Source organism: Elephantulus edwardii, unplaced genomic scaffold (assembly GCF_000299155.1).
Source record: "Elephantulus edwardii isolate Elephantulus edwardi_28Jun2011 unplaced genomic scaffold, EleEdw1.0 scaffold00305, whole genome shotgun sequence".
Classification (NCBI taxonomy): Eukaryota; Metazoa; Chordata; class Mammalia; order Macroscelidea; family Macroscelididae; genus Elephantulus; species Elephantulus edwardii.
In genome coordinates, this window is record NW_006400055.1 from 2,149,938 (window position 1) to 2,164,054 (window position 14,117).

General features: G+C 35.8%; 1 protein-coding gene across 1 annotated transcript in view; it reads right to left on the bottom strand.

Annotated features, from left to right (window-relative positions):
• Positions 1-14,117, bottom strand: part of LOC102860619 (wings apart-like protein homolog) — a 124,986-nt gene that overhangs the window by 28,684 nt on the left and 82,185 nt on the right. The window contains 6 exon segments of the mRNA XM_006901021.1: positions 960-1,124; positions 1,431-1,546; positions 2,422-2,591; positions 7,726-7,802; positions 8,242-8,339; positions 9,577-9,688. Coding sequence (XP_006901083.1) covers positions 960-1,124; positions 1,431-1,546; positions 2,422-2,591; positions 7,726-7,802; positions 8,242-8,339; positions 9,577-9,688 — 738 coding nt within the window.

Below are 14,117 nucleotides of genomic sequence, written 5' to 3' on the forward strand. Positions count from 1 at the left end.
ATAGATAGATAGATAAATAAATAAATAAATAAATGCTATAGATCCCCACATGACAGCTAAAGAGAAAAAATACTATTGCCATCATTGTTGATTAGCACTCTTAATTAGCAAATAAGGGAACTCTGGTGGTGTAGGAAAAAGGAAGTTGTGCTGCTAACGCAAAGGCTGTTGAGTCCTGGCAGTCTACCAGTGGCCCCCCCAAAAAGAAAGACGGACAATCTCTTCCCCAGCAATTTATATATGGCCTTGGAAACCCACTGGTGGGTCAGCTCTGAGTACGTTCTGACTTATCAATGGCAATGAGTGAGAGATTAGTTTACAATTACCCTTAATAATTAACGATGCTCACAGGTTTCACATACAAATTTATACTCTAAACTTCTAAAGAGAAAATTGTTAAGGTTATTCAAAGCTCGAGTATTTTGAATGCTAGGAGAAAACATTTCAGTTCTATCTACAGTCCATCGTTAATTATACAAAATAGAAAAAAAATAATTGAAAATACAACCTTTTATTTTTAATTTTTTTAAAAAAAAAATTTTATTATTTTTTACATGTGTACCGTCAAATCAGATATGACTGGTACAGGAGGAGATTGTCCCTCCTTCTTCAGCAGAGCATCTGGTGGATTTGAACCGCGCACCTCTGGGATTGCAGTGCAGCTTCTTGCCACTAGGCCACCAGAGCTTGCCTTAAAATACAACTTTTAATAACCCAAAACAAAATGGTCTCATCCCTGAATCTCCCATGTTTAGCATTTTGGCTACTATTATGGTAAAATATCTAACAACAACAAAATCATAAAACAGGCCATTTTTAAGTGTGCAATTCATCAATAATCTACCTTCGATTTATAAAACATATATATGCTTTATCATAGTGTAGAAAGCTATATGCTTTAGGAGTAATTATAGCAGTGAGATACATCAAATTTCAGATGTTTATTTGAAGATGTTTACCTGCACTAAAGCCTGAACAGCGTGAACTTGTCCAGATATCCTTAAACTGGCATCTCCATCTTCACTATAGAAGGAAGAATCAAAAGAACATGACGTTTCCATGTTGACGAGACAGTGCCGATTTCGAGCACTATACTCCACTAGATTTATCAGCAGACCTAATCCCTAAAAAAAAAAAAAAAAATAATTTCATAGGTGAGAGAATAAAAGTAAACATATGGAATATACACAATTTTTATTGCCAGCTAGAAATCAAATCAGTTTTACCACCTGTACATTGGTTAAAAAAACCAAAAATAAGATTGTTTATTTTCATACTTTTTATTCTTACACAGGCGTTTCATTGTATTCTTCTACAGATTAGGAAGTATGTTCATAAAGAACTCATAAACACAAATGAGTTAGGTATCTAAAACCTAAAAAAAAAAAGACAAAAAACATAATCTTCATAGAATAAGCATTTCAACTCACCAGCACTCGAATATCAAATCTCTGCTCCTGAGGTAGGTACTTTGGAACCTGAAGTACACAGTTCATTGCTGTGCCTATCAAGCCATCCTGTTCCCCTGTTTTGGTGCTGCCCCACTCTGAAATGTTGAGAATTAAATAGAATATTTAAATTTGTTCTTGCTTAAAATAGTAAATATAGAAAAACTATCAATGTGTCTAGGCCTTTACTGAAATATACTGTTACCTCTAGGATATTTTTTTTCAAGCCAAGCTACAAGGTCAGTTCTAAAAACTAGAAATTAAAAAAAAAAACTCGTTAAATCTATAAATAACTAGAAATAAAAAAAAAAAAGTTAAATCTATAAATAAGTAAATCACATTATCAAAAATGAGTCGTCTGACCCAGCAATTCCACTACTGGGAATATACCCCAAAGAAACCGTAACTGTCACCCAAGTAGACAGATGCACAATCATATTTATCGCAGCTTTGTTCACAATAGCAAAGAGCTAGAAACAACCCAAGTGCACATCAACAAACATACCAATAGAGAAGCTGTGGTATACTGCATTGAAAAACTAGGAACTCATGAAATATTATTCAAAATGGGTGACTCTGGAGGACATTATACTGGGTGAAATATCTCAGTCACAAAAGAACAAATACTACATAGTGACACTGCTGTAAAACGGGACTGACATTGGGTTTGGACGGAGAAAGATGAGATAAACTATATATACTGCACTGAGACAGATGAGGGAGAGAACTGTTTAAAAGCAATATATGATTAGGTAATATTGTCACGACAGGAGTCCAGAACGAAGGCTGCATAGTGGAGTGGACTTGCAGGGAGGGACTGCATAACAATGAAAGATTTTTTTCTCTTACTTTTCAAAGAGAAAGGAGGCGGGGGATTAAAAAAAGCAATCAAAAAATACTCACTAAGAACCAACTGCAAAAAAAATAAAAAAAATAAAAAAATAAAGAACCAACTGCAGAAAGCATTCCTTACCATTATCATTGGTTAAGTTGAGCAGCACCCCAATGATGGCCCGCATGCAGTCTTCCACTGCTTTACCCACATGGCTAGTTACATTCTGGTGAGGCTTACTGTCCGGTAGGCATATACTGTTTTCAGCACGGTTATATTGCTGAATTAGTTCTTCACAATGTTGTAATGCTCTTAAGAGAAAAAGCAAATGTAGATTAATAATTTAAAGAATTAGTTATAAAGAATTTTTTGTATACTTGTGCTTTTAGCTTATCATATATTACATTTTCTGGCGTTCTCCTCAATCTAAACATTATAATGTATTAAGTAATCAATTATTTATCATCTATATCTAGTATTTCATTATTCTATTTTTTTATTACATAAAAACTTAGTAATTTTAAAACCTTCTCTTAGCAAAGATAGCATCAAAAATTCTTGGCAACAGTTTCTCTTATGGATGGTACTATCTATATATCAACCATTAGGAGCTCCTGTTGCTTAGCAGTAAGAAGTTGGGCTGCCAACCCAAAAGCTCAAGGTTCAAAGTTATCAGCTATTCCAGGGAAGAAAGATGGGCAGTGTCCTCCCAAGTGATTTATTGCCTCTGGAAACCGACTGAAGGGTCAGCTGTGAGGTGGTTCGGACTGGACAGCACATAACAATATATTGACCTAATTCTTTGTCCCTCACTTCAGAACTGTTCTTTATATTCTTATTTCTCCTAACACACATATCCACCATAACTGGTTCTCAAATAGGGTGAAGAGTGAACACTGAATATTTTTTAATCTCACTTAAATGCTTTCCATTTAAAATATACAATCTTAGTACTAGAAAATAGTATTTATGTATGATTCAAATAACCTTGTAAATGCAAACATAACATTTCTCCTGCCAGTTATCTAAGGGTATCATTTATATCTAAGGATTCTCAAGATACTACCCAAAATAAGTAGGACACTGAATCCTTATGGCCTGGTTATTTCTGAAGATTCTTTAAAGCACCAAGTATATGAATATATTTTTAAAGTCTAACACACATAGAAGAGGTCTGATGGCCTAAGGGGTAAAGAGTTATGCAGCCAACCCAAAGACAAGGTTTAAACCTAGCAGCTGCTCCACGGAAGAAAGATGGGCAACCTGAGCCTGCAAGACATACTGTCTCTGAAAACCACGAGAGGGTGGAATGAGTCAGTTCTGACTTGACAGTACATAGTATTAAGTGAGTGCACACATATATATTCTATTCTATGCTTAAAACTCGATCGCACTTAGAAACTTTACCAATTCCTTAAACTTCACAACCACTTTGTTAGAAAGGTATTCTTTAACAATAATACCCTACACAATTGCTAATCACAAGATTAAATACTTGGGAGTACATCTAACCAGAAGCACAAAGGAGCTATTCAGAGAAAATTACAAAACACTACTACAAGAAACAAAAAGAGACCTGGCGAAGTGGAAGAGTATCCCTTGCTCATGGAAGACTCAATATTGTGAAAATGATAGTACTACCAAAGGCAATTTACACATTCAATGCAATCCCAGTAAAAACACCAATTCCATTCTTCAACAAGATGGAAAAGGCTATCTCTAATTTCATTTGGAATGGAGAGAAGTCCCGAATAAGCAAAGCATTCCTTAAAAAGAGAAACAAGGTTGGAGGAATCTCACTCTCTGATTTCAAATCCTACTACACTGCCTTTGTGGTCAAGACAGTGAGGTACTGATACAATGACAGATACACAGATCAATGGAATAGAATTTAGAATCCAGAAATCAACCCACCTTACCTACAGTCAACTGATTTTTTACCAGAAGATGAAATCAGTCAAGTGGGGAAATGACAGCCATTTTAACAAATGGTGCTAGTAAAATTGGAAAATGATCTGCAGAAAACTCAAGCAAGATCCAAACCTCACTCCATAAACAAAAACCAACTCAAAGTAGATCATGGACAAAGGACTATAAACATCATTAAAAAAAAGCTTGGAAGAACCCTAGAAGTCCTAATCCACAACATAAACAGTCTTCAAGGCATCCTGAAAAATCTACAACCAGGAGAGGATTAAACAGACGAATGGGACATTCTAAGAATCAAATCCCTATGCACATTCAAAAACTTCTCCAACTGGGTAAAAAAGGGAAGCCACAGATTGGGGAAAAAAATTTGGTAAAGCAATGTCAGATATGGGTCTTATATTTAGAATTTATAAACTACTCGAGCACCACAAGAAGATAAAGGTAAACAACCCAATTGCAAAATGGGCACAGGATATGAACAGACACTTCACCAAAGACATTCAGATAGTAAACAAGCACATGAAGAAATGTTCAAAATTCCTAACTCTAAGAGAGATGCAAATCAAAACAACTATGAGATATCATCTCACTCCAGTAATCATAGCAAAATTTAACAGAACATTAAATAAATGCTGTTGTGGAGAAACTGGAACCCTATTCACTGTAGGTGGGAGTGTAAAATGGCGCAACCACTATGGAAGGCTGTATGGCGCTTTCTCAAAAGTTGCAAATAGAAGTATCATTTGACCCAGCAATTCCACTACTGGAAATATACTCTAAAGAAAGCATGACTGCCACCCAAAAAGATACAAGCACACTTATGATTATTTCAGTTTTGTTCACAATAGCAAAGAGCTGAAAACAACCCAAGTGCCCATCAACAAAGGAATGGATAGAGAAGCTGTGGTATATTCACACAATGGAGTATTATGTAGCATTAAAAAACAAAGAACTCATGAAATATTGTTCAAAATGGATGACCCTGGAGGACATTACACTGAGTGAACTATCTCAGTCACAAAAAGACAAATACGGCATAATGCCACTGTTATAAAAAAAGGATTGACATAGGGGATGGGGGAAGACCGAGAAAGATGGGATAAATAATGTATTCTGCATTGAAACAAATGAGGGAGAGAACTGTTTAAAAGGGATATATGATAAGATATTATTGTTATGACAGGAGTCCAGAACGAAGGTAGCACAGTGGAGTGAACTTGGGGGGAAGGATTGAATAACAATGAAAGAATTTTTTTCTTTTACTTTTCAAAAGGAAAAGCTAATGGGGGGAGGGGTGGACAGGGAGAAAAACGTTAACAATAAATAAATGGAAATCCAAAGTCTTTTAACTTTCATTAAAATAAGTTTAAAACAAAAATATTTAAAAAGGTGTTCTTTATTACTAATTAGAATTATAATCAGAATTACAATGTTCTAGTACTGAGCAGAGTCATGAATTTTTTCAAGATGCTCTTTCTGTAGTTCTCTTTTACAGAAAAGCTCCAAAATCAGATGCGTGCTCTTTCACAAATATCCACTTTCAAGCCATTTAATTAGAATTTTCTAATCACAACCAAGAGCTAAAATCTGTATTAAATATCTTTTAACAAGACACTCCTCAGGGATTATGACATATACAAAGCTGACATCTTAAAATCAGAAACAAATTTAATTTGCAAGCATACTACTGAATGAAGAGTGGTAAAACATGGTAAATAGCAAATGGAATGCATGCACTCAGGACACTGTGATATAAAATTTACAAATATAAGAAGAAAGATATGGAGGGTAATGTACATTTTGAAAATAACCTAGTACAATTTTGAATTAGAATGCTAACTGGGCATCTGATACTATCTCAAGTCCCAGTGCACATGGTGAGAAAGTAATACTGTAGTTATTTTTAAAGTAATGATAAATTAAAGGGTATGACACTTAGAATCTGTTTCAAAATAACATGAAAGCAAGAGGTAACAGGAGTTCTAAGCAGAAAAAAACCAAGACTAGCTAGGAACAGTAACTATTCAAAGTAAGGGTATATAAACATGGAGGTTCATCCAATAGTTTTATCTACTTTTGTCTTATGTCTGAAGTAACAAGGTTGAAGAGAAAATAGAATGCAGTGGATTTGATAGTACACTAAGGAATACAGACAATTTAAAGACACTAAGAAATTGTAGTGATTTGGAACCTGGAATGATTTTTTCAAAATTTGAGATGGCAACTCCCAGGAGTACTGTGTTGGCCAGAATTCAAAGAATTAGGGCAGAGATGTCAGGAAATAGCAATAAGCTATTGTTATCAGACAGAACCAGGATATAGAGACATATATGAAAATGTTATACACATCAAAATGATGGTATCAGCCTGTCATAAAATTTGGTTGTGTGGTAGGAGTAGGGATCAAGTGAAGTCACAACAGATTCTTCTATAATCACTACAAATAATTAGTTCACATCTTTACTATCTACAAACTCCTCTAGCAGGAGAGTTAGAAGAGTCTATGCATAATAAAAATGTGGACTAACACTTTGCTACTTCATGTTAAGGGCTGTTCTAGGTTTAACAAAGAACATGTAACAAATTATATGTATGTATATTACATATGATAGAAGGAGAAGAGACTGAGATTGTTAACAGTTACAGCTTGCTCAGCTCCACAATCAACACTTTTGGCACCAGCAGTAAGGAAATCAAAAGACTAATTACACTTGGAAAATCTGCTGTCAGGGCCCTCTCCAGAGTACGGAGAACAAACAATGTCAGTCTAGAAATTAAGGTGCACATGATACAGGCCATGGTCTTCACAATTACTTGCTATGTTATCAGAGACCTGGACAATGACTAAGGATGACGTAAGAATTGATGCCTTTAAGTTGTGATGCTGGAGAAGAATCTTGAACAAACCATGGAAAGCCAAGAAAATAAATGGGTCTGTCTTGGAGAAGATGAAACCAAGTTTCTCCTTGGAGGCTAGGATTTTGAAGCTCTGTCTCACATACTTTGGGCATGTGGCCAGGAGGGATCAATCCTTAGAGAAGGACATCATTTTCAGAAGGGTGGATGGACAATGCAGGAGAGGAAAAGCCCAGAAAAGATAGACTGATACAGTAACGAGGGCAATGGGGCTATGTGTACAGGAGTCAGTGAGACTAGCTTCAGAGCTATTGTACATAAGGTCACAGACAACTCGACAGCACATAACAATAATTATATATAATGTCTGTCTGAGCAAATGAACTCATTTAACTGTCACAAAACCTCTGCATGTAATTATTACTTCCCATCTGTATCTGAAAACTTCTAGCAAAAGTGAACTGCTCAAGACTCTAGCCCTGGCCTTGAGACACCAAGGTCATTCAGTCATTCTGCCTCTATAATCTCTAAATCTATCCTGACTCATAAAACTAACATATAGAAGTATTTTATGCAAGAAGGTGGCAGAACCTAGAATAGAATAGAATCTTTATGATATTCCAAACTCTTAGAAAAATATACAACTTTATAATAACTTACTTAGCTGATGAAACAATAAGTTGTGAATCTTTATATGCTATCAAGTAGCTTTGATTCTCTGGATTATGCACTGTTACCTAAAAGGGGAAAAAGCCAAAATGGAGAAAAGTAAGCACTACTTCTCTGTTTTAATTATTGGAATTATCCATAACTTTCACTCATTTACATACAACATACTATGCCTGGTGCGTCAAGAGAAAAAAAATGAACTTCTTGTCAGTTAATCAAACAAGTTAATGCATTAAAGAAAATTTGACAGAAAGAATACTTAAGTCTGGCACATAATTAATAAGTCTGACGTGCAAAGTTTCTTCTAGGGAATAATGTAAGTAACTAAGATATAGGCATTCTTAAAATAGGAAAGAGTTCATTATTAACTAGCTGTTCAAAGATTGTACTGCAACTATCGAATAATAAAAGCCTAATTCTGGATTATGTAATATAAAATATGCAGCAGATACACACACAATCACACTTACTATAAAATCATGTCATCCCATAGTTGTTTATACTTACACTTTCTAGAACTCGTAAACATCGCTCTGCACCCCATAATGAGGCTACTAATTTCTCTTCATCTTCATCTCTACTTAGATGATCCACACATTCTTTTACTAGGAAAAAAAGAAGCATAAAGTAGTATGTCGCAACACCTTAATACTTTTAGCTAATAATATTCTGTACATGTACATGTACCAAGTACTTTATATTGTGAAATACTAAAATGTATCAGATTCTACTTTCTAATTACTGTGTTCCTAACATCTCAAATAAAAATATTAATGGCCTCATCTTTATAAGGTTAGAGACTTCACCACAACAATAAAAAGGTAAATAACCCAATTGAAAAATGGGCACAGGATATGAACACACACTTCACCAAAGAAGACATGCAGATGGCCAACAAGAAATGTTCAAAATCCCTAGCTTCTAAGAGATGCAAATCAAAACAACTATGAGATATCATCTCACCCCAGTAAGAAAAGTAAAATTTAACACAACAGCAAACATCAAGCTGGCGAGGTTGCGGAGAAACTGGAACCCGTATTCACTGTTGGTGGGAGTATAAAATGGTGCAACCACTACGTAAGGCTGTACATGGCCCTTTCTCAAAAAGTTGCAAATAGAAATATGATTTGACCCAGCAATTCCACTACTGCAAATTTACCCTAAAGAAACCATAACTGCCACCCAGGCAAATATATGCTCACCCATGTTTACTGCGGCTTTGCTCCCAATAGCAAAGAGTTAGAAACAATCCAAGTGCCCATCAACAACAACAAAAAAACGAATGTATAGAGAAGCTGTGGTATCTATACACAATGGAATACTATATAGCATTGAAAAACAAGGAACTCACGAAATAGGACATTATACTGAGTGAAATATCTCAGTCACGAAAGGACAAATATTGCATAGGGTCACTATTGTAAAACAGGACTGACATCGGGGTTGAGGGAAGACAAGAGAAGGAGGGGATGAATGATGTATACTGCATTGAAACAGATGAGGGAGAGAACTGTTTAAAAAGGATATATGATTGCATATTATTGTCATGACAGGAGTCCAGAATGAAGGTTGCACAGTGGAGTGGACTTGGGGGGAGGGATTGAATAACAATGAAAGAGTTTTACTTTTCAAGGAAAGGAGTGAATTGGGGGGAAGGGGGGGCAGGGAGAAAAGTGCAACAATGAATGAATGGAAACCCTAAGTCTCTGTAAATTATCATTAATTTTAAAAAAATAGGTTAGAGACTTAACAGAATTTTTAAAAATTTTTCAAAGCACATAATTTAAGTATTTGACATGGTTTAAATAATGTATTAAAACATTTTAGATGTGGATGTCATACCTTTATCTACAATATGGTCCAGACCACCTAGAAGCCGTAGTTCTTCTTTAAACCAGTCTCCTGCTCGTTTAGAAGTAAGGGACAATAGTGTCTCCATAGCTAAATGCCCTGTCTAAAATTCAGAAACAGCATTAATAAATATTGACTCCTAACAATAATTATGAAGTAACACTGAAACTGCATTTCTTTGCAAAGTTCACTGTATGTAAGCAGTAGTTTCTTCACAGTATAGTACTCTAAGTATAAACAAATTTTTAGTTTTACCAAAATAGTCTGAGTTAAAAAAAATGTTTTTAATCATTCAGCTTGATAGCTTATATGTTATTAAAAGTAGTTTATAATCTGCCATTTCTATACTATCTACAGGTATGGTATTTCTGTGGGACAGAGCTTCAAGAGTAAGACTGCAGAAAGTGTAAACATACATACTTTAAATGTAAATACACCAAATCAATTTCCCACAAAGGCTTTCTTTAACCAAACATTTTCAGGAGCAAAATTAGTGAATTCTCCAAAGCAAGTTATCATTTAAAATCTCTGCCTATATTTGGGTTGTTGTTGCTGTTCTGTGCCACTGGAACCAACGAGCCACAGCTGAACCTCCAGCAGGTTTGCAGAGCCAATAAATTATGTGGGAGGAGACTGCCTATCCTTGTCCCCTGGTAGATTTAAACTGCTAGCTTTTGGAACTGCAGTGCAGCTTCCTACCACCAGGCCACTAGAGCATCATATGGGTTTTTCCTGGCTGCAGAACACTTGAATATTTTCCACATTTTTAAAGGTCAACTAATTCTTCTACTGATAGTTTCCTGTTCATTATTCTTCATTATTCGGTATTATCATTTGTATTTTCATTATTGTTTTACACATTTTTCCTCCCCTATTTTGAATTCAGATCCTGTTCTTTACAGTCTTACAGATTCAGAGTTTTAAATTTTATATTGCAGGACAAGTAACTCAGACATTACTTACTACCTTTAAAGTCACCAGAACAAAATAATATACAAGTTTCAGAACCACCACTAACGAACACAAATGCTTACGTAGTAATATTTACAACTAAAGGGCTTTTTTTTCCTTTTTATTTGCCTTTAACTATAATCTTGGGGTTGTTTTCAAGCCTATAACGACCTCCTAATAGCAAACAATCTGTTTTCTACTGTAATAGAAACTCACAGGAGGGGAGGAGGTTTTAATTAGCCACAACTGAAAAGAACTCGTCATCTTTCCCTTAAAAAGATACATGTTTACATTAAGTCATAAGTAATACTGGTCTGCTATTTGGAATAGGATGTGTTTAGAAATTAAAAAAAAAAAAGGTCTAGCATTATAGATTTCTGAGATCTAGAAGACTTTATTCTTAACACACACGCGCGTGTGTGTATGTATGTATGTGTATATATATACACACCCTCCCTCCCTCCCTCTCTCTCTCTCTCCCCCAACACCAAAGTGAAACAGAAAGAAATAGAACACAAACACTAAGACTGGTTAAGTCCACTAGCGTCTTGTGCCTTATTCATGAAGCTAAGGCATTCTTGTTTAAGAAGGAGATAAAAATTTAATGTTGACAGGAGTCAAAATATATGAGCTAAGAAAAGGGGGGGAAAAAATCCAAACCCCAAAACCTCCAAATTATGTAACCTTATTATACATTTTTCTCTATTTGTACAAAAATACTTAAAAAGCCATAATGAAGGGGAGCTCTGGTGGCCGAGTGGCAAGAAGCTGCACTGCAATCCCAGAGGTGCACGGTTCAAATCCACCAGATGCTCTGCCGGGAAAGGAGGGACAATCTCCTCCTGTACCAGTCAGATCCGATTTGACGGTACACAAAAACACACACAAAATAATAATAAAATTTTTTTTAAAGCCATAATGAGTATACCAAAAGTAGCATTTAAAAATACGCTATTCATAAAATTTTATTTGAAAACGGCAATTCCCTTAAGAGTTAAATAAAGACTAATTATAATTAATATACTAATCTGCAATTGTCAGCTTTTTATTCTTTTAACTATATCTGAAAACATCTAGGTCTAATAGTATTTTATATTATCCTTATATAACACATCAGCAGTGTCACAAAATTTCAAGATATAGGGAGCTCTGGTGGCCTAGCAGCAAGAAGCTGCACCGCAATCCCAGAAGCATGCTGTTCAAATCCACCAGATACTCTGCTGGAAAAGAGAGACATTCTCCTCCTGTACCAGTCAGATCCAATTTGACGGTATGCGCGCACGCGCGCGCGCGCGCACACACACACACACACACACACACACACACACACACAAATAGTAAAAAACAACAAAAATTAAGAAAAAAAATTCAAAATTAAGTTCAGAACTGAAAGAAAAATAAAAACTAATGTGTAGGGTATATATGTCCTATAAGACAATGTCTATTCTAGAATTTGAAAAGAAATGTAAAACAAGTGGAAATTCTTGAACTATTTTAAATTTTCTTAAAAACTGCTAAGACTAGTTTACAATCTGAATAAATTTAATGTGTAAGTTTACCATAAAAAGATTTAATAGCAAATGCCTGAAAAGCATTTAAGTATTGAATATAGGAGTCATACTAAAAAGTACAATTACTCAGTACGGCAGCAAATAACCCCAAAAAACACCTTACTATCTCTTAACCTTATACTAATTAAATAAAACAACAGCTTTAAACTAGCATCTAGACAGAACAAAGGATTTTAAACATTTTTCAGAAAAAATACTGCAATAGAAAGTAGAAGGTCATTAAACAAGTATTTTTAGTTTGCTAATATTGGAAATGGCTGAGAGCTAGTAATTATGCAACAAAAATATTTTATCTTTAAAATAACAAGTCAATTATCTTAGCCTATTAACTACTGGTTTGGATTTTGTTCCTTGAGTTTAAGAAATGCTGAGTGAGTTTGGCCCTTTTGATTTTCTGACTCCAGCCCCTTGTACATTTCATTGTAATATTTTACTTTGTCATCCCTAGCTGCCTTTTGAAATCTTCTGTTCAGCTCTTTAGCATCTCGCATTCTTCCTTGTGCACTGTCTTCTCTGCGCTCCAGTGCAATATTCAGTTTCTTCTGACATCCATTTTGGTCTTTTCTTTCTCCTCTGTCTTTGTAATAAACATTTGTACACTTCGTGGATGATACCCTTGATACCCTCCTATAACTCATCTGGTCTTCGCTCATTTGTGTTCAAGGCCTCACACCTGTTCCTGAGATGGTTCTGAAATTCAGGTGGGATAGACTCAAAGTTTTATTTTGGTTCCTGTGGATTCAGTTTAATTTTCCTCAACTTCAGCTTGAACTTGCATCTGAGTAGTTGATAGGCTATTCCACAATCAGCTCCTGGCCTAGTTTTCAAAGGAGATATTGAGTGGTTCTTTCCACAATCTCCGACTGTAAAAGTTGGCAGAAATCCTCTATTTCCTCTTCTTTGGCTCTGGATGTTGGTGTATATATCTGAATGATAGTGGCAAAATACTAAATGATCCAGGAAGTATTAAAAGAAGATGGAAAGAATATACTGAGTCACTATATCAAAAGAAATTGGCAGACACAGAAGAATTTAATGAAACAACATATGAGCAAGAGCCTACGATGATGAAGGAAGAAGTTCAAGCTGCTCTGAAGGAAATAGCAAAAAATAAGGCCCCAGGAATAGATGGTATACCAATTGACATATTTCAGCTAACAGACACTGCCCTGGATGTGCACACCAAGTTGTGTCAAGAAATGTGGAGAACAACCAATTGGCCAACAGACTGGAAGAATCTGTATTTGTTCCCATTCCAAAGAAAGGTGATCTAACAGAGTATGGAAAATATAGAACATATTATTGATTTCACATGTAAGCAAGATTCTGCTGAAGATTATCCAAAAACAACTGGAACAGCACATTAGGAGAGAACTGCTGGAAATTCAGGCTGGGTTTAGAAGAGGTCGTTGTACGAGGGATATTGTAGCTAAGGTTAGATGGATCTTACCTGAAAGCAGACAGTACTGGAGGAATTGACTATGGAAAGGAGTTTCTGACTATGTGGATCATTACAAACTGTGGCTGACTCTGAGAAAGATGGGAATACCAGAACACTTGATCATGCTAATGAGAAACCTATACTTGGACCATCAGAACAGAGCAAGGAAACACTGCATGGTTCAAAATTGGGAAGGGCGTAGGCCAGGGATGTGTTCTGTCTCCCTACCTTTTCAACCTGTACACAGAACAGATCACCCAGAAGTCTGGGCTCTATGAGGAGAAATGCGGCATCCGGTTTGGTGGAAAATCTATCAACAATCTGCGTTGATACAGATGACACAACCCTGCTTGCTAAAACTGAGGAGGACCTGAAGTGCTTGCTGCAGAGGGTTAAGGACTGCAGCCTTCAATATGGATTGAGGCTCAATGTCAAGAAGACAAAGATTCTCACCACTGGGCCAACTGGCGGCATCAGGATGGATGGTGAAGAGATTGAGATTGTTCACAGCTTTAGTCGGCTTGGCTCCACAATCAACACTCTTGGCACCAGTAGCCAGGAAATTAAAA